Here is a 20,712-nt window from a genome sequence, read left to right on the forward strand (position 1 = left end):
ACTTCACATCAGGTGGAAGAAGTATCCGCTCCCTTGAGTTTGAGTTGACTTTGGCCCGTGACACAAATCTAATCCCACCACTTGTAGATTCAAGTTCAGAAATCCAGTTGGGAAGCTACCTGCACATCCTTGGAAGATATGTTGGTGTAGACATCGCATGCCAAAGAAGTTTGTAACATGGCTTGGGGTTATGCTTATAAAGAGGGGCACGATCAATTGAGAGACCATTTGTTGAAGAATCTTGGGACCAACCTGAGGACCCTTGACCTAGCTTCCCTCTCACCTGATCGGTGAGCCCTCCATTTTGCCAAGTCCCTGGGAAAAGACGTGATGCATTGTTTTTGGTGACAAGCCTCCTTGCTCTTGAATGTTTTTGTCATGTTTTTTTTTTTAATCTCTCGTACACTTTCGCTTTTGCGTGGAATGTTACTGAGCTTGTTCATTGTTTGCCCTTCGTTTCATTTGGTGTCTTGTATCTAACTCTGGGTGCCTTGTTGTTGTCTTTGCGATGGGTCTGGGAACTAGCCTTCGCTTATATGCAGTTAGGGGAGGGGGATCAAGTCCCTTGACTCGATCTCAACTTCTGCATCGCAGATAGTCAAGGGACTTGATCCTGACTTCTGCATTGCGGCGAGTCAAGGGACTCGACTTGGCTCGGCGAGAGTCGTGGAGTCAAGTCAAGAACCCGACTCTACATCGTGACAAGCACAGCAACTCAACTTCGTTGGCGTGAGGGTCACAAAGCCAAGTTAGGGGACTAGATCCCGATCCCTACATCGTAGCGAGTCCAACGACTCGAGTTGCGTGAGGGTTGGGGAGTCAAGTTAAGGGACTTGATCCCAACTTCTGCATCGTGGAGATTCAAGGGACTTAGTTGCACGAGGGTTAGGGAGTCAAGCCAAGGGTCTTGGTCCTGACTTTTGCCTCATAGTGAGTCAAGAGACTCGAGTTCATTTGCGCAAGGGTCAGGGAGTCAAGTCAAGAGACTTGATCTTGACTTCTACTTTGTGGTGAGTCAAGGGACTCGACTTGGTCTGTGCGAGGGTCGGGGAGTCAAGACAAGGGACTTGATCTCGACTTTTGCATCACAATGAGTCCAGGGACTCAAGTTGTGCTAGGGTCGGGACTTGATCCCGACTTCTGCATCTTGGCGAGCCAAGGGACTCAACTTCATTGGCGTGAGGGTCGGGGAATCAAGTCAAGAGACTTTATCTTGACGTCTACATTGTGGGAGGCCTGGGGAAGAGTATTTGAATTTTATTCGTAATTTCGTGCACCAATCATAGTAGTGGAGAGAATTGAACTGTTATCCAATTTCCAAGATGAGTCTCATCGGGATGCCAAACCGACAAACTACAGATTTCCATAGGAACCTTGTGATAGCACTTGCGGTTATAGTTGCTAGGGCTTCCTTGGCGTCTTTGAGATCCCGGGGCCAATAGTACTGGCTTGATTTTCAGTTTTATCTTATAACTAAATTATAGGTTGTTGATTTGACCCCAAACGAGAGAGTTTACTATTTTTTTTTTACCTAAACATTTTCTATGATTCAGAGGGAGTTACATGTATGACAAATTATATCATGACTCAAAATGTGCAAATCTATATTAGTGAGTGACCTTCTAGTACTAAATATATAGTTGAATTTTTTTAGAGAATAAGGAGAGTTGGCTAATTTTTCATACGTTTGGTGCTGCGAGAAAACTAGAGATGGAAAATTGAAATGGTAGTTGGCTTTTTGTGTAGTTTTGCTCATTTGCCTCCTTTCCACATACACCACACGAAACTGCTTACATGGTTTTTTTTTTTTAATTAAACACCCTAAATAGTAACAATTCTTCTTGGGGTAGTCAGCCATTGTAAATGGCAGACAGTCGGGCCTTACATGTCAGCAGATATATTAAAAACAAAAAAGGAACTAATGAGAGAAAAATGAAATGTGGGTTTCGCTTGGCTTAGGTTCTGAAGAAGAAAAGCTTGTTTCTCTCTCTTTGCACCCTTGTTCTTCGTCGTAGATGGGCGCCTGCATATGAAAGATGCAGGAGTCTCCGCCATAAGCATCAAGAGATCTCCTTTAGAAACCTTTGTAGCAGCAATGCTACCAAACCCATTCCTTCTACTAAGAATAGGATGTTTCTTAATCAAATCTGAATGAGATAGTATAATAAATCCATTCTCTTTTATCCTCCTGCCCTTCTCAACAAACCATTCTTGGACCTGCTTGTATGCCAATCCCAAAGCCTTGGTATAGTCTTACATTACCTCTTTAGTATGACACTTATCATCTGCGTCAAAAAAAAATTATGTTGGGAGTATTAGACATCTCAGAGTAGGAAAATCACAGAAGCACCAAAAAATGAGAAGAGAGAGAGAGGTTATGATAATGAAATGGCGGGTATGGTAAGAATACCTGAGTACAGCCGTTCAAGGGATTGAAGCTGTGATAGAGTTTTCCTTTTCATTTCTATTTGACTATTTCTTCTTCTGTTTCGTTCGGGATAATTTCAATCAAACTGCAAACCAAACCCCCACGCACTTACTTTGTCAACTTACAGGAGCTACCATTAGGAGTCATCGGATCTAGGGAAATGGGAGTCGAGGGAGAGAACGCAGAATTAATTTTTTGAGAAAGAGAAACACAGAGAGGAAGGAGGAGAGATCTCTTTTGGGAAATAGGGACAAACACTTAAACGGTGCCCTTTTTATTTTCTCCGGCCTTGGCCACTTTTGAAGAAAATGGCACCCATGAGAGTTGTGATTATTTTTTGGGTTAACTTTTGCAATTGATTCCCTTTTGGTGAGCTTAAAAATGTATCAAGAGAATAGAATGTTACTTGCCCAAGCCCAATTCTATTCTTGCAAGTTTTTCGAATAATGGTTAATCTAATTGTAATATCTAATTCGGGGAAAACAATTTTGACACAAACATGAAATGCAACAATAATATTGGTTAAATAATTAAGTTTACAGTGAAGAAGATAGTGACATCAGAACTCTAATATAGAACAAATTCAAGTCCAAAATTGAATGATCAAAGCCGTATGTAGAATATTAGTTTGAATTGGGTAACCATGTTTTTTCTTTTTTGTTTTTTTTTTTTTTTTTGAGTTGGGTAACAATTTAATTTCCATGCTTTTAGCTCAATTGTGGAATGATTTATACCTTTCTATTTGGTAACTTTGTCCTAAAAACTCAATTCAAATAGCAGGATGGACAAAGAGGAGGATAAAACGCCACCTACGCCTTCTACGTTGATTTCACCGACTCAGGTATGAAAAATATTGGTCATTTGAAAATATCATTGTGTCCAATATTGCCATTTAATTAATGTATTTTTCATTTGTGTATTATAGGGATATTATGGTCCTGGAAACCCGTACTACCCACCATTTATCATACCTCGAAATGCATATTCAAATCCATATACATATACTTGGGGTAGTCAGGTAGATTCTTTTTAAACTTTTTTAGTTTTTTTTCCTTATATGCATTTGGGATGTTTTAACATCGTGCCTAACTACAGCATCCATCGGTGCCACCTTTGGACCAATGATGCCCTACCCTCCATCAAGTAATTCGGATGAGTCTACACGAGTTCAACATACATTCCACCCAACAAACACCATCAGGCAATGATAAGATGTGAGGTTGTGGTTGAAATCATTATTCTATTTTTTTATGAATTTCTTGAAGTATTTTGTGAAAATCCAGAGGCTTTCTTTTGAAGGTTGTGGTTGTAAAAATGTACAGATTTGTGGGCGTTCTACTTGTATGAAAATCATTATTCTATTTTGATGGCTTTCTTGAAGTATTTTGTGAAAATCTAGAGGCTTTCTTTTGGTGGCTGTGGTTGTAAAGAGTGTACAGATTTGTGGCTTCCACAACATGATAAACATCGGCAAGAGAAATCATGATACTTAGTGATTGTAATTCTGACAAATGATTTGTTGGAAATGATTTCTGGGTGATATAGGATTTTTTATGTAATCTTCAATGCTTTGTTAAACCGTGAAAAGTTAAGGTGAGAATTCCTGTTTTTGCATAAGCTTCCTCAAAAGTTCTCTTATTCACTATAAAGCCTTTAAGTTGTCAATATTTGTGCCAGGATGCGAGCATAGTTACTGCCGTTTTATATAGGTTACTTTAAATTGTTGTGTTTGCCTTGTGATGTATTCTTTAAAGTACTTTTGGCATATATTTCTTTGTCGGTTCTGATTGTTAGTGTCAATGATGGACACAACTACAAATATTAACATCCAAGGCATATTTGTAATTATGAATTAAAAGGTTGATTCCATATTCATATGCTCTTGTTCCTTAGGTTCAGTGGTGCATGGTTCTTTAGGCACAAGAGAAATCTATAGGCTGAGAAGGAGTTGAGATCTTGCCAGTCAGGCTTTAGATTTTTCCTTACATTTAGCATTTCTTGTTTAAGCTTCCCTTGTTTTGATCATGCATGGTGCATACCTTTGTCATTTCACTAATATTCTTTTAGGATTATACTAGCATACGTATTTGAACTTATGATTTCGATCGTGTTTCTTCTTTCTTTTTTGAGGTTTGAAATAACAAGGAGGAATAGAGAGTGAATTGCAACATAAGTAATAAGAGAACTGATTTATAATTGTGGTAAGGAAGAGTTTTTGTAGAATTTGGTTGTGTGAATTGCTTTTGAAATGTGACATTTTACCCAAAAAGAAATCTCGTGCTTTATTCTCTTCAAGCCATCTTCTTTGAGACCAGAAATCCAATCTAACTGATGTATTCAATAATGTCAATCATACGAAAATAAAGCACAATGTAGATGACTGTTTTATCATTGATGAAAATTCCTCTAAAAAAATGTAGTGTTTTTTCTTTCTTCGAGCCAACTTCCGACTTTTATGAAGTCGCATAAGTAACTAGAAGTGGAATTCAATACTCCATTTAGCCAATCAAGGAAACGGGGGAGAAACTTCTGACAAAATATTGGGCATAGATACATGGTCAAGGACGCAAAAAAGTATACATTTCTTGAACTTGCTTAATGTTATCAAACCCAACTCACCTCTCTTTCCATTTGTGAGAAGAACATGAAACTTGTCATTGCCTCTTTGGGGGCATTCAGATCCTTTTTCTTTTTTTGTTTTTTCTTTTTTGTACCATCTTCATCTCCATCTCTAGATTTCTTCTTAGAAGAAGTTGCTTTGGAAGATGAAGTATCTTTTCTGATTTCCTTTTTTGTAGGCTTTTGAAATTTGGCACTCATTTGATGTGAGTAAACATAGAAAGAAAAAAATGCTTATCAACAAAAGAGTAACCAAAGAAAACCTAATGATAATCCCCTTAAAACACTTGCAAATAAAATATAAATACAAATGGTTTACCTCTTTCTCATTTCCACTTTTACTATGATCAGATTCCTCCCCTCCAGAGAGTTATGGAAACATGTTGGCTTCTCTTTCCAAACTTGCTGCACTTTCATGAGAATCACAGTGCAAGCCAATTAGAGATGTGAACAAAACACTTTAGGAAAATAAACACCCATGTCATACTACAATTTCCAACAATTGCATCAAACCTTTGATTAAATTTTTGAAGGATGCACATGAATTAAATGATGTAAAGGAACAGAGAGATGGAGCAGAAATAACAGGTGATAATTCTTTTGCATGGATAGTTTTTTTCTTCTTTTGTGTAGATTATAGCTTTAATTATGAGCCTTTATGATCTCAAGGCATGAGGCTTTCCAGTTTTTCCTTAAATGAGAAAAATTGAAATAGAGCAGCATAGGCATGAGGCACTGTTTTAGAAACGTCAAAATTTGGCTCCACCCGAATCAACCTGAAAACGGCTAACCTAAAGGACACTAAGACCCAATGATAGTGTGCTACTCTATCTTTATCATATAACAACGTGTTTCCAGAAGCAGACAAAGCAATATTCAACCAAATCAAAGATCCCCAAGATATTTCAGAAAAGAAAATACACGATCTAATACCACACTTAACAACATCATACATATATCAAACCAAGAAAAAAATATGTAAAAGTACGATTAATAAATCGAATCTAACAAAAAAAAAAAGAAACTAAGAACTATTACAATCATGCAATAATATAGATCTAGGGTTCTAGTTGGTGATCATATTGAATGACAACAAACGAGAAATAACCTCTAACAAGTGAAGCTAGAAACCTAGGGTTCTTCTTCAGTTGGCACAAAGGGGAAGCATCGACGGAATCACATTTTTCAATCTTTTGGATGGATTCTTCTTCAATCTTGTAGGGGAGAGAGGTTTCTCATATAGAATTTGCATTTGGGTACCCATGGGGAGAGCAAGGTCTAAGATGGGAGAAGATGAAACGTCCATCACGAGGGAAATGGATTCAGAGTGTTAAGTGTTCCCAAAATAATATTTGTAATAACTCACAAATCTGGCAATTCGAGGAGCCAAAATACCTCCACACTCTCGTTTTGTAAAATAGATTCAAAGTTACTTTAATTGTTGTTGTTGGTGAATTTAAATACATGGACTTAGAAAGAAATTAACTAACTCATAGCCCCCTACAGGTCATGAACCACACTGACCCTAATGACCCAAAACAACTACCCACGTATTAACAGACGTGGCCCAACATGACTTCAAACAAAATAACCAACTAGTTGACTAAGTTTTGGAATAACCGAATCCAGCCCATGACCTAGTAAAGAAATACAATTGTACCCCTTACAATACAAATAATGACCCCTACTGTATATAACTTCAAAAACCCTAATCTGCCTTCAGACCAACCTTATAATCATGCGGCACCTAACAATGCCTCCTCTTTCAAAAGATCTTGTCCACAAGATCAGGGAACCTCTGCTGCATCTCCTCTATATCTTCCCACGTTGCGTCTTCCAGCATGGCACCCTTCCATTTTATTAAAAGCTCAGCTTCGACATGCTCCCCTCTTTTTGCAAGTCGTTGCTGTAACACTATTTCTAATTTAGGAATTAGGGTGACTTGTGGAAGCTGTGGTATCGGTTGGACTTGTGCTCCAAGTTTTCTCTTAAGGCATGATACATGAAATGTGGGATGGATTTGAGATTTGAGGGGTAGATCTAACATGTATGCTACTTTTCCCACTTTTTGAAGGGTCCACAATACATTGGGGGATAATTTCGGATTCTTCCTCATCACTACTGACATTTGCCGATAGGGTTTTAGCCTTAGGTAAACCCATTCTCCCTCTTGAAGTTCTTTATTGGTTTTGTGTTGATATGCGAATATCTTCATTTTGTTTTGTGATTCTTGCAAGTTTTCTCGAATCAATTTGGCTATGAAATCCCTACTCCTTAACTCCGCCTCTACTGCCTGTACATGGGTAGATCCTAGATTCCTAGCCCGTATGGTAGCAAGTGGGGTGGGGGCTACCCCTATACAACCTCGTATGTGAGATCTGTATTGAACTATGCCTTGATGTGTTGTAGACATATTCTGCCATTGATAGCCACCTTGACCAGTCTCTAGGTCTGTCACCAAAAAAACACCTTAAATAACATTCTAGGGTTTTGCTATTTCCATCCAAAACTGGCTTGTGAAAATGGGGTCTCTGTCACTCACAAGTGTATATGGCATCCCGTGTAACTTGAATACATTATCCATGAAGAGTTTAGCCACTGTTAATGCTGTGTATGGATAGTTAAGTGACATAAAATAGGCATACTTGCTTAATCTGTCAACTACCACCATAACAACAGTTTTCCCCCCTCAAGGTGGCAGTCCCTCGATGAAATCCATGCTAATGTCCACCCAATTGGTTTCTGGTAGGGGTTGGAGCAACCCTACTGGGTGGAGGGTTTCAACCTTATTTCTCTTACACGCATCACACTCCCTAATGAAGGCTCTAACATTATTGTACTGACCAGGCTAGAAAAATTCCCTCTTTATTCTTGCATATGTTTTATGTACTCCCATGTAACCCCCTAATGGGCTATTATGGAATTGCTGCAAGATCTGTTGCTGGAAGGGCACGAGAATTCCCAAGTGCAATCTACCCTTGTAAAAGAATAGATCATTGTGGAATTGGTATAAGGCTTAATCCAAGGTCCCTTGATGGTAGAGGCTAATTAGCTTTTGCAACATGGGATCTTGGTGGTAAAATTTACTTAACTCTTCTATCCATTTAGCTTACATCATACTAATTGTTTGGGTGGTCATGGTTATGGTCTGGTTTTGGTTTTGTGGATTGGTGGTTGGGACTGGATTGGATGGGAATTTGGTTATTTCTAGTTCTATGTTTGGGCTTTCTGGACTTAATAATCTTGAGAGTGCATCTGCCATTGTATTTGTCTTTCCACTTTTGTATTCCACCACAAAATCATACCCGAATAATTTTGATACCAATTTCTATGGGCTGGAGTCCCCACTTTTCTCTCCAATAAATATTTCAAGGCACGTTGATCAGTGCGTACCTTGAAAGTTTGCCCAATAAATAGTGTCTCTATTTTCTAATTGTCATTACCAAGGCAAGCAACTCCTTCTCATAAGTAGATAAAGTTAGACTTTTTCGCTTCAAAGCTTGACTTAAGTAGGCAATGGGTTGCCCCTCTTGCATTAAAACTGCCCCTAGACCTTCTCCTAATGCATCACATTCAAAAATTTAAAATTTTTAATAAAATTTGGTAATCTTAACACTGGGGGACTCACCATAACTTTCTTTAGATTATTAAAAGCTTGTAAAGCTTCCTTTGTCCAACAAAAGGCATCTTTTTTCAACAATATTGTGAGTGGCATAGCAATACTTCCATACCCCTAAACAAACTTTCTATAGTAGCCTGTAAGTCCTAGGAACCCTCTCAGGGCCTTAAGATTCTTATGCACTGTCCACCGTTGCATTGCCTCAATCTTCTGTGGATCTGCTTTAACCCCTTCTTTTGAGATAATATGCCCTACACCCAAAACGACACTTAGAAGCCTTTGCAAAAACCTAGTGAGATTGGAGAACTTCCAAAATAGTATGCAGATGTTGTAAATGTTCTTGCAAAGTACTTACTATAAATTAAAATATTATCGAAGAAAATCAACACAAACTTTCTTAAAGAAGGCCAGAACACCTCATCCATCAACCATTGAAAGATTGATGGAGCATTGGTAAGGTAAAAATACATTACCAAAAACTTGTAATGACCCTCATGGGTCCTAAAAGCAATCAGGGAATGTTCTCAGGGTTCATCCTACTTTGATGGTACCCTGAGCGTAGGTCCCACACATATATGCCATACCCCATCAGCTTTTCTTACCATTAAAATTGGAGAAGAGTAAGGACTTTGGCTGCTTCTTATAATTACACTCTTTAACATTTCTGTTACCAACCTTTCAATTTCCTTTTTCTGATAATAAAGGTACTTATAAGGCCTTACACAAGTAGGTTTAGATCCAGGTTGCAACAATATCTTATGATCATGACTCCTAGGTGGGGGCAGTCCACTTGGCTCATTAAAAACTCCCTTAAACTTATCAATAATACCCTATACACCTTCTGGAACAGGTTCTTGAGGCTCCATGTGACCCTTTTTTAAATACTAGAGCCAAATGTCCTGGCAGAACTTTTCTTCAACCCTTGTACATATTCATCATCTTTCCACTATTCTGCTTGGTAACTGGATTCCTCTCAATGTAATAGCCTCATTTTCAATATTAAAAGACATAATCAAATCTATAAAGTTTCACACTACTGTTCCCAGTTCTCCTAACTAGTCTATGCCCAACACTATGTCACAGCCTCCTAGAATCAACAAATACAAATCTGAAGTAGTATGCAAACTTTGTAATAGGAATGGGACAACCCTACATAAATCAAGGTAAGGAATATTGGCTCCATTAGCCAATTGAATTGACAGTTGGCTTCCCTCCACCGGCAGTCGAGCTTTTCTTGCTACATTTGAATCATGAAACTATGTGTACTCGCTGTATCAATGAGGATTATCATACTGGTTTTATTGATGATCCCTATTAATGTCATAGTCTTAGGGGTCAGTGCCCCTGCCACAGCATGCAATGAGATGCCTGGCAACTCCCCTTTTTCCTCATCTCCTTCTTTCCCCCCTACTGGTTGGATTATGGCTAAAGACCCTTCAGTTTCTTCTTATGCTACTTCATCCTCTTCCATTCCTTCCATTAAAAAGAGTTTGGGTTGGTTACATCTATAGCCCAAATGAAACTTTTCATCACAATAATAACAAAGTTCATTTTCCCTTCTTTCTTGCATTTGTGCAGGTGATATTCTTTTAACGGGTAATATTGGTTTTCTGTTGGAATTAGGGAATCTGTTAAGATTGTTTTGGTAGTTTTGATTGGGTCTGGTAGTGGAGATGGAAGTCTTAGGATAGGTGGGGGTGCTGGTAATTTGAAAACTTGATTTGGAGTTGGCTAAGTAGAGTAATTTCAGGTGCTAACGCCTTGGGTTCTCCTTATAACTTCCTCTTCCTATAATCTGGCTAGACTTAAAGCAGCAGATAATGTGGGAGGTTTAAACATTGTTACTATAACTCTAAGATCATCTCTCAACCCACTTAAGAAGGTACTTATCCAAAACTCCTCTGTTATCCTCTTTATTTGATTAGACAGTTCTTCAAACTTAGTTTTGTAGTCTTCTATTATGCTGGTTTGCCTTAACTTAGTGAATTATCCCACAAGATCCTCATATGCTGAGCGTCCAAACCTTACCCTTAGGGCTGTGACAAACTCATCCCAAGTGTGAATTTGGCTCGACTCCATGAGCCAACAATACCATGAGAGGGCTTTACCCTCCATGTGAAATAAGGCTATTTGAAGCCTTTGGTCATTTGGGGTATCATAATATGAAAAAAACTGGTTTTCCTTTAAAACCCACTCAGCTGGTTCAGCCCCATCAAACCTTGGAAATTCTAATATAAGAGATCTGGCATGTATACCCACATTCCCCTCAAATAAAGGATTGGTACTAACCTTTGTTTACTGATTAGAAGATCCTTCACCTGAATTGTGGTTCCCTGCCATCACAGCTAGTTGTTCATAACTAGAAACCAAGTTATTTAATTGTTGCAGCATAGTTTCTAATACGTCTTTATGTTTCTCCTGTTCTTCTTGTAGGTACACATTCTCCCATTTCAATGATGCGATAGCTTCAACGATTTAGGCATGTTTGGTTCCCTCCGCTATGTCGCAGGAACGTGACTCTAAGACCACTGTTAAGTGTTCCCAAAGTAATATTTGTAATAACTCACAACTCTGGCAATTCGAGGGGCCAGAATATTTCCATACTCTCATTTTATAAAATAGATTGAAAGCTACCTTCATTATTGTTGTTGTTGAATTTAAATGCAGGGACTCAAAAAGAAATTAATTGACTCGTAGCCCATTACAAGTCATGAACCACACTGACCCTAATGACCCAAAACAACTACCCACGTATTAATAGACGTGGCCCAACATGACTTCAAACTAAATAACCAACTAATTGACTAAGTCTTGGAATAACCAAACTCAGCCCATGACCTAGTGCAAAAATAGAATTGTACCCCTCACAATACAAATAATGACCCTTAATATATATATATATATATATATAACTTCAAAAACCCTAGTTTGCTTTCAGACCTAATCTGCCTTCAAACCAACCCTACAATCATGCGGCAACTAACATAGAGGGAGGGAGAGTCATAGACAGGGGAGAGGTATTTGGTGAGGGGAGAGAAAGGGAGGAGAGGGATTCAAATTCAAAAGGGAGAGATAGGCATTCGATTTTGATTAGAGAACTAGATTTAAGTTAGACCAAGTTTGCCACATCACATTCATGTGGTGTGTGATCTGCAAACCGGATTAGGAGTAGAATTTCTCATTTGTAAATAATCTTGGATGTTGCCAGGATCTATTTTTGTGTCATTCGTAATCAAATAATGCTACTTTGTTCCTCTATTTTGTTTCCTCATTTTATTGTTAATATATTTAATTTTTTTTTACTAATTAAGGAAGTGATTATTAGTGTATTGATATTTTTTTTTTATTTTTTAAAAAATATTTAAAAGTTAAAAAAATATGAAAAAAATTAAAAATGTGAGTTTTGTCTAAGGAGCACGTCGAGCGGTCACTACTGGGCAGCACCCTAGCAACACTCTTCTTAATCACCAAGGACGTTGAATCTTTTGTGTCTCTCTTTCTCACTTGAAACCTGACTACGTTTGGATGTTGAGATGAGTTGAGTTGTGTTGTAAATAATAATATTTTATAAGTCCAATTGAGATGAGTTTAACTTTTTTAGATTGAAATAAGTTTAACTTTTTAAGTTAAAATATATAAAATAAGTTAAGATGAGTTTAATTTTTTATAAAAAATTAAAAAAATAATAGATCTCATTAATAATTAATTTACAATTAATTGAGTTTAATTCAATAACCAATAACAACGGTAAACTTATCGTGACATGTGGTGTGAAATAATGTGAATTATTTTTGGAGTTTGCCAATTGGCAAGATGGAGATTGATGCAGAGGGACAAGCACTAGTAGCGGGCTGTCTTTCTCCACATCCCATTTTGTCCAACGGTCTTTGTTTTAATAGTCGAAGACACTTCATGGTTCAGACTACGAATAATGCATCGAAGTCCAACTGAAAACAAGTTCCGCTCCTTTTCTTTTTGTCATTTGGTCCAAGAATTCAACGTACGTAAGCGGGCATTTTTCTTCTTTCCACACTCGCCCACGCAAGCTCGTAGAGTCCCTTCAAATATGTTTGCTCACACTGAAGAATAATACCTTGAAATAATTTCAAATTTAATCGCATACAAATTTATTCTAAATGGTACACAATTATGTAAAATTTCAACGTCGAATAAAAATAAATAGTATTTTTAATAAAGTGACACTACGATATTAATTATTTGCAAAATTATTGTAAAATAGTTGTATAAATATCATTATTCATTTAAATTATATACGAATAATACTAATAGATACAGTCTTAAAATATGCAAATCTCACACAATTTTTTTAAAAAAAGTGAAATTTATTATTGAAAAAATAATTTTTTTTATGTAAATCTCATATTTATCTATTTTTTTAAAGAGAAAGAACAAGACTTATACACCCTAAAATTATAAATATCATTTCTTATTACATAATTATTTAATGTAATGTATCGACCTTTGCCAAAATTGTTGGACCTAACGTCAACGAGATAAAATCATATATTATAAATGATAAACAGTGTACTTATTCTTTAGGAATGTACAAGTTTAATAAATAAATATATAAATATACTAAAAGTTAGTTTCTTAATTATTAAATAAAGAATAAAAATTAAAAAAATAAATATATAAACGGTAAAAATGAAAGGTAAACTCAGGTAGTATAGTAGTATTTTTTTATTTAAATAAACGAGAGCAATTAAATATAGCGAAAGAAGGTGTCCATGTTGAGTTTTGTCCTTTTGGGGGCGGGGGATTCGTAAAAGCATGCATACAGCTAAGGATGAGAGGGACCCCTTGAACTCAACGTCCTCAGTTGTCCATCCATTGCAACCCCATCCTCCCTAATTCTTCCATTGAAAGAACTTATAATTACTTCTTAGGATTGAAACTGCTTGAGAAGCCTTATTTTTCATTCGAATTCTCACTCACAAACTTCACTATGTCCGGTGTGTTCTTCCATCGTTATACATAAATAAGGTAAGAATTATATTCATCCATTCAATGATATGAAGCATATATAATATATGGTAATAGTCACTGATTTAATGGTGGTAAGAGCTTTGGACCCCAAAAAAGAAGAGAAAATAGCAGTTAATGTTGACTCGCCCTATCTTTATTTTCTAATCAGAGAAAAATGATGTGTTGATGACAATCAGATTTCGGCTACTTTTACTGAAGTGGGAAATTTTTTTTGGCATTCCATATTCTTGATCACACTCGGTAGTCACTGCACACCAAACTCTCTTGAGTTCTAGTTCCGTTTCAATATCTCTCATTATTATCATAGAAATGTCAAAGGGCTCAAAAGTAACATGCTCTTTCTAATGGTATATACTAGTCTGCTGGATCAGAGCACTATTTTAAAGTCATCTTTGATTGGCTTGGTGATATTCTGCCTTTATTGCTATCCCCAAGGTCGAAGATTCCAAGGACGGTAGCCAGAGGAAAAAAGAACCAAGTATCATAGATTATAGATATACTTTGTTCATGACTCCATATACATCACCTGGCTTTGACTGTCATCCTGAATTGTAGTGTTTTTGGTGTGTTGAGTTTCTGGGCACTCTCTCTCTCTCTACAGCACTTGTTCTGCTCTTAGTCTTGGGGCATCTACTGCTCTTCTGGATAAATGTAATGAACTGTGAAGTCCCAGGTTTGGTTCCCCCTTATCCTAGTATATTCTCGTCTGTGTGAGTACTGTATGTGCTTCATTGTTGAACTTCTGCTCCCAAATTCAAGAAAAAGTAAATGAATAATCTTTGTTTCCATGTTGGAAAATTTCGTCAATAATTTCCAATAGCATCTTTGGAGTGTACAAGCTGATCCTGAATCCTGGTAAGCGAGTGGTTGATATAACATGTTCAGAGAAAATAAGTAAGAAAGAAGGAAATAAGTTGTGAGAAATAACTGGCTAAAACCACGTTTACTTCAAGGTTTTGGGTGAAGCTGATGTCCTAAGACATTCATATTTCTAGGATTTTAATCTGCCTAACACCGTCTATGTTTCATCTCTTGCCTCTGTATATTCTTAATCTTTGTGATTAGCCTCACATTATTGCATAGTTTGTGAAAAGGGTTTCTTGGTAAATTTCTGGAATCCAAGTAAGCCAAGAAAAGTCAGAATTAAAATTCTTAAAAAGCTTCAAACTTCCTTTCCTTCTAAGCAGAATTGTGCCTATGCATCAGAGTGCAATGGTTAAGCAGAAAATTTTGTTGAAGTGAGCCTAATAAGCCACAAAAGCTGTACAACTTATCATTTTTGTGAAGAAAATTAATGCATTTCATGGTTGTTGTTTAGTGCACTTCTAGCTCAAATCCAAGGTCTGGGTTGATCAGTTTTTACCAAATCCCTTGGAAAGAACAAGCAAACACAAGAAAGTTCTGAAAAATCATGGCAGAAGATGATGATAAATATACTAAAGATGGGACAGTAGATCACCTTGGAAATCCGGCTGAAAGAAGAAAAACTGGAACCTGGAAGGCCTGCCCCTACATTCTAGGTAATCCATCTCCTAACACAACTAGTGGGAACTCATGATGGAAATAAGATGTTCATCAATTTCAGCTTTCATCAACAGGAAATGAATGTTGTGAACGATTGGCTTACTATGGGATGAGCTCCAACCTTGTGCTTTATTTTAAGAAGCAACTCCATCAGCACAACGCTACTGCCGCTAGGAACAACTTGAATTGGGGCGGAACATGCTATCTCACCCCTTTGATTGGGGCATTTCTTGCTGATGCCTATCTTGGAAGATATCGGACTATCGCCTATTTCTCCATTATCTACGTTATTGTAAGTTTGGTTCACATGAAAGTCTTAAGCACAGTAGTTCATGCAGCCGAGAGTCAAACTGGTAGAGGCACATACAAATGGCCAATTAAAAAGGAAATCGATAGATTTGTTCTTCCTGCATTACACTTCTAAACACAATTCTGTCATAGAGTTTTTAAGATCAGGAACACTACGCCTTCTTTCATCTATAGCATTCGTCTACGTTCATTTATGTGATATTTTTGAAGCAAAATTTTTGCTCCTTTTGAGCCATGTCATCCATGATTTGGGTGACTAGTAATACATAATTCAGATTCCCCACATGTTTGACCTCAGTTTCCAGAAAAGCTCATCTATGAGTTGCATGTTCTTGCACATCAAGTGATGAAATCTGTTTGTAATTTACCCAGGGAATGACGCTTTTGACACTCTCAGCATCAGTCCCTGGGCTAAAGCCAACATGTTATGGAAAAGATAATTGTCATGCAACAGATGCACAAACTGCAGTGTGTTTTGTGGCACTTTACCTGATTGCACTGGGCACTGGTGGGATTAAGCCTTGTGTCTCATCTTATGGAGCTGATCAATTTGATGATAATGATGAGGTTGAGAAGAAAAGTAAAGGTTCTTTCTTCAATTGGTTCTATTTTTCGATCAATATCGGTGCTCTCATTGCTTCTTCTGTGCTGGTCTATATACAAGACCATGTGGGTTGGGGATGGGGCTTTGGCATCCCAGCAGTGGCAATGGCAATCGCTGTATTGAGTTTCTTTTCAGGTACTCGATTGTATAGGAACCAGAAACCTGGCGGTAGCCCTCTGACACGCATCTGTCAGGTGGTGGTGGCATCGTTCAGAAAACGCAAAGTTGAGGTACCTGCTGACAAGTCCCTCTTGTATGAGACTGCAGATGCAGAATCAACCATCACAGGAAGCCGCAAGCTTGATCACACAAAAGATCTCAGGTTAGTTTCTACTTGTCAATGAGAGCTAATAAGAAAAGGATAAAGGAATTAGTTCTCTGCACTTTCATGGCCTGTAGAAAGACCTCTAGTCCACCTCGATCAGCAAAACTTGGGAGCAAAATCTGCTTATCCCTTTAGGTTAACAGGATTTTAATCTTAATTCATTAGCCGAATCAAGCAACATCTTTTAATGAATATCCCGGAGCTTTTAATTATATCTTCAAGAAAGAAAGCTGATAGCATGAGAATCCCAATTTCAATATCTATTATGTAATCATTTGTGGTTCAAAGTCACAATAACATCCCATAAAATTAGAAATGATATGTTAGGATTTCATATCCCTAAATTGTACAAAGTTACCCACATTACAACCCGAATCCTTGAAAAAAAAATAAATAAATAAAACTATATATAATAGCCCACGATGCTTTTGGACAAATGTAAGAAACAGTCTTTTTTCTTTAGTTGGGTGGGTTCAGTTCTGATCATTTTTGTCAGCTTTCCCTGAATGTTAGTCTATATCCTTGTCCAATGTTGTATTCTTCAGTTTCTTTGACAAAGCGGCAGTTGAGGTACAAAAAGATCACATAAAGGCCTCACCAAATCCATGGACACTTTGCACAGTAACTCAAGTTGAGGAGCTGAAAGCTATTATACGGCTGCTGCCGATATGGGCCACAGGTATCATGTTCTCCACTGTCTACAGTCAAATGAGCTCCTTATTCGTGTTGCAAGGTGAGACCATGGATCCTCATGTTGGCTCCTCAAGCTTCAAAATCCCATCTGCATCTCTGTCAATCTTCGACACCCTTAGTGTCATTTTTTGGGTCCCAATCTATGATCGAATTATTATCCCATTAGCTAGGAAATACACTGGTCACAAAACTGGCCTAACTCAGCTCCAGAGAATGGGCATTGGCCTCTTCATATCCATCTTCTCCATGATATGTGCAGCAGTTTTGGAGCTTGTTCGGCTTCAAATGGTTAGAAGACACGACTACTACGAACTTAAGTACATCCCCATGTCCATATTTTGGCAAGTTCCTCAGTATTTCCTCATAGGTTGTGCAGAAGTTTTCACCTTCATTGGACAGTTGGAATTCTTTTACGAACAAGCACCTGATGCCATGAGGAGCCTGTCCTCTGCTCTCTCATTGACCACTAATGCTCTGGGGAGCTACTTGAGTTCTTTGCTTGTAACCATTGTTACCACAGTGAGTACTAAAAACGGAAAGCTTGGATGGATACCAGATAATTTGAATTATGGTCATCTCCAATACTTCTTTTGGCTCTTGGCTGTGCTGAGTGGGCTGAACTTGATAGCTTTTATCTTCATTTCAAAATGGTACACATACAAAAGGACAGCAGGAACTCTCCAGTGATCGGATACTCTGGTTGTCCAAACAGTTGTATATACAATCAGCTTTATGAGTATCATCTCCTTATCCATGCAACACAGTTGGAAGTATATTCAAGCATAACAATCTTATGTTTTCTTTCATCAGAAAAAGCAAAAATGAAGCGAATAGATTAAGCAAATGTTTCTCGCTTCATAAATCAATGTACCACAATAACTATATCTGAACATTTACTGCAGCCTCAATGATTGTCAGCATTTTCTCTTAAGCTTCTAACCAACATGCTTTCCCTTGATGACAAAGCACTTCAAATTACAGGCAACGAATTGCTCGTTTCTTGCTATGCCTTTTGAACAAGTTGCTCAGTTATTGTAGTAAGACCTAAGCATTGGTTTCATCAAAGTCGTCTCTAAAATTTAACTAAAAGTACATATTTTGCATAAAACCAAAATCATTCAAAGATATGACCCCACATTGAATTAGTCAAAATAATAATATAATATTATTTTTTAATAATAATATTTTTATTTTTATTTTTCATATTTTGAAACTACACTAACTATATGTTAATTAATATTTTAATAAATTAAAAACCCAATATTTTATCCACCATCTCAATGTGAAAGGTCCAACCGAATAGCAAGAAAATGGGCATGGGCAATATCTCAATATGTAATTGGTGCATATTTTTAGAGTAAAATAATTTTCTTGAAGATGAACAGTCTATCTCTAAATTTACAGGAAATTTTGGTGATACTATAACTCATGTGTAGAGCTTCTTCATTTTAACTATTTTAATGTAAACCATTTTATTAATATTTAGCTAAACTGTAGAGATCCACTGGCATTTTATGAGGACTGTAAGACCCACATTAGATTAGTCTGTTCCAGTAAGCACGTGAGCAGAAACCCAAAAGATAAGGAAAATGCTACGCTATACCCACCGCTTGAGCATCCCGCTTGCACTTCCCGCTAGACGTGGCATCAAGGTGGCTGACTTAATAGAATAAAAAATGACTGCATCTTCCTATCTTTCTTCTTGACTTAAAGAAAAAAAACCCTCTCTTTCCCTCTCAATCACCGACACTTCTCTCTCTCTCTCCATTTTCTCGCTCCCTCTCTGTTCCACTCACTCCCTCCATCCTCTCTCTCTAATGAAATTGGTCTGTGGCGGTTGAGGATATCCGAAGCTTTGCTGGAGTCTCGTTGCGGTTTTTCATCAACGGAGTTAGATCAGAGACTGATAGAGAGCGAGGGAAAGACTTACCGGCGTCGATGAAGGCGACTTGCGACGGTGGTATGCGACGTTGATGGATTTCGGAGCTCACGAAAATCATAGCAGTGACGAAGATGCAGCCGACTATGCTGTCCTGAACAGCCACAAAAAAAACCCAAAAAAAAATGAAAAAAGAAATTTTTAAAGTTCATTCTTGCACCTTATTTTCTGTTCTTTTTCTGTGTTGCGTGTATGGTATATTGTTTGTATCTAAAATTTACCCAAGATCTATAAGTTTGAACCTTCTTCATTCTCTCCTCGGTTATTTTTGGATTCTGCATAGTCTGTTTGGATGCGTAAAAAGTGGAGAAAATATGAATAACCGATAAAGCACTCCGATTAAATGTGACAGCCAAGCACCTTCACAAATCAGGAGCTCTGTAAGGGGCGGGATCTATCGGTGAGGGGATTGGGGGGTATTTTTTCATCCAGGAAGGAAGAAGTAAGTGATGCATTTAAAATAAAATAAAAAAACAACGTGGCTTTTCCACATTAAGCGGGAACGGAAAACGGGAATACACAGCGGTTTCTGTAGCAGCACCCAAAAGATAAACCTCTCCGACCCTGGCTACCCCCCCGCCCCGCAAAAGCTATCAGGAAGGGTGTTAAATCGTAATAACGGATTGTGTTCGTGTAGTGTCAAAATATGTATATTATAATATATAAATAAATTTTAATCCAATTTGTTAAATTTATCGGGTTAAAATTTTAAATCTTAATCCAACCCGTTAACATAATATATCGTGTTGTGTCAACTCATTTTAATCCATTAGTGAATATTATTAAATAGGGTGACACGAAACAATATGACTCATTTCAAACTGTTTATGTAAATATGTTGAATATGCTTGAAATTAACATATTTGACTTGATTAAATTTAACATAATTTTTTATAAATGTTAAAATTATAATATCTATAAAAATTATAAAATTAACTACAAGTTCAAAATTATAATCTAAACAATAAAAATATCGAAATTAAAATTGTAACAATTTTATTTTTGGGTAGAAGGGTATAATTGTAACTTTAATTTTCTTAACGTGTCATAACGGGTTATAACGGGTCAAAATGGGTTGACCCGTTATCAACCCATTAAGCAATCATGTCTTAACGGGTCAACCCGTTTTGATCCGAACCCGTTAAGATCAAACTCTAACCCGCTATTATCATGTCGTGTTCGTGTTGAGCTAACAGGTCGTGCAACATATTGCCACTCCTAATTTCAGCCTTTCTCGCACGTATTCTGATATGAGTTAAGATGAATTGATATAATAGTTAAAATTGAATAAAATATTATTAAAATATTATTTTTTTAATATTATTATTATTTTAAAATTTTAAAAATTAAATTATTTATTATACTTTACGTAAAAATTTAAAAAAATTATATTCATGACATAAGATCAACCCTTTATCCAAACTAAGCACTCAACATTAATACAGGAATTACTTTGATCTCTGGTGGAACTGCAAGTCTGCAATGCGTTTTCGGACTTTGCCTCCCAACTGTTCGACCGAACGTCACAATCAAATATTGTTGTCTCGCCAATTTCGTTTCTTTCTTTGTTCTCTATCCCCACTTTCCCAAGGAAAATTGAGTTCAAGAAGATGGCTAATGACATTCGACATTACTGAAAATGGAG

The 20,712-nt window shown here is 37.1% G+C and overlaps 1 protein-coding gene and 1 long non-coding RNA gene across 7 annotated transcripts; both read left to right on the forward strand.

The window, feature by feature from the left end:
- Positions 1 to 1,968: 1,968 nt before the first annotated feature.
- On the forward strand, positions 1,969 to 3,822 carry LOC122293374. Its single transcript, XR_006237256.1, has 4 exons — positions 1,969 to 2,245; positions 3,209 to 3,269; positions 3,354 to 3,446; positions 3,524 to 3,822. It is a non-coding gene; the product is annotated as an uncharacterized LOC122293374 (long non-coding RNA).
- Positions 3,823 to 13,461: 9,639 nt separating this feature from the next.
- LOC122294224 (protein NRT1/ PTR FAMILY 8.2-like) lies at positions 13,462 to 18,059 on the forward strand. 6 transcript variants are annotated; one of them, XM_043102796.1, is made up of 5 exons: positions 13,462 to 13,670; positions 14,109 to 15,193; positions 15,272 to 15,489; positions 15,879 to 16,432; positions 16,981 to 18,059. In XM_043102796.1, exons 2-5 carry the CDS (start codon positions 15,085 to 15,087, stop codon positions 17,813 to 17,815), a joined length of 1,716 nt encoding a protein of 571 aa, XP_042958730.1. In that variant the 5' UTR covers positions 13,462 to 13,670; positions 14,109 to 15,084; the 3' UTR covers positions 17,816 to 18,059. The 6 variants fall into 6 exon arrangements, with proteins under 6 accessions (XP_042958730.1, XP_042958732.1, XP_042958728.1 ...); XM_043102798.1 differs by having other exon boundaries at positions 15,003 to 15,193; XM_043102794.1 differs by having other exon boundaries at positions 13,463 to 13,670; positions 14,992 to 15,193.
- Positions 18,060 to 20,712: the final 2,653 nt, after the last annotated feature.

This window comes from Carya illinoinensis, chromosome 14 (assembly GCF_018687715.1).
Source record: "Carya illinoinensis cultivar Pawnee chromosome 14, C.illinoinensisPawnee_v1, whole genome shotgun sequence".
NCBI lineage: Eukaryota > Viridiplantae > Streptophyta > Magnoliopsida > Fagales > Juglandaceae > Carya > Carya illinoinensis.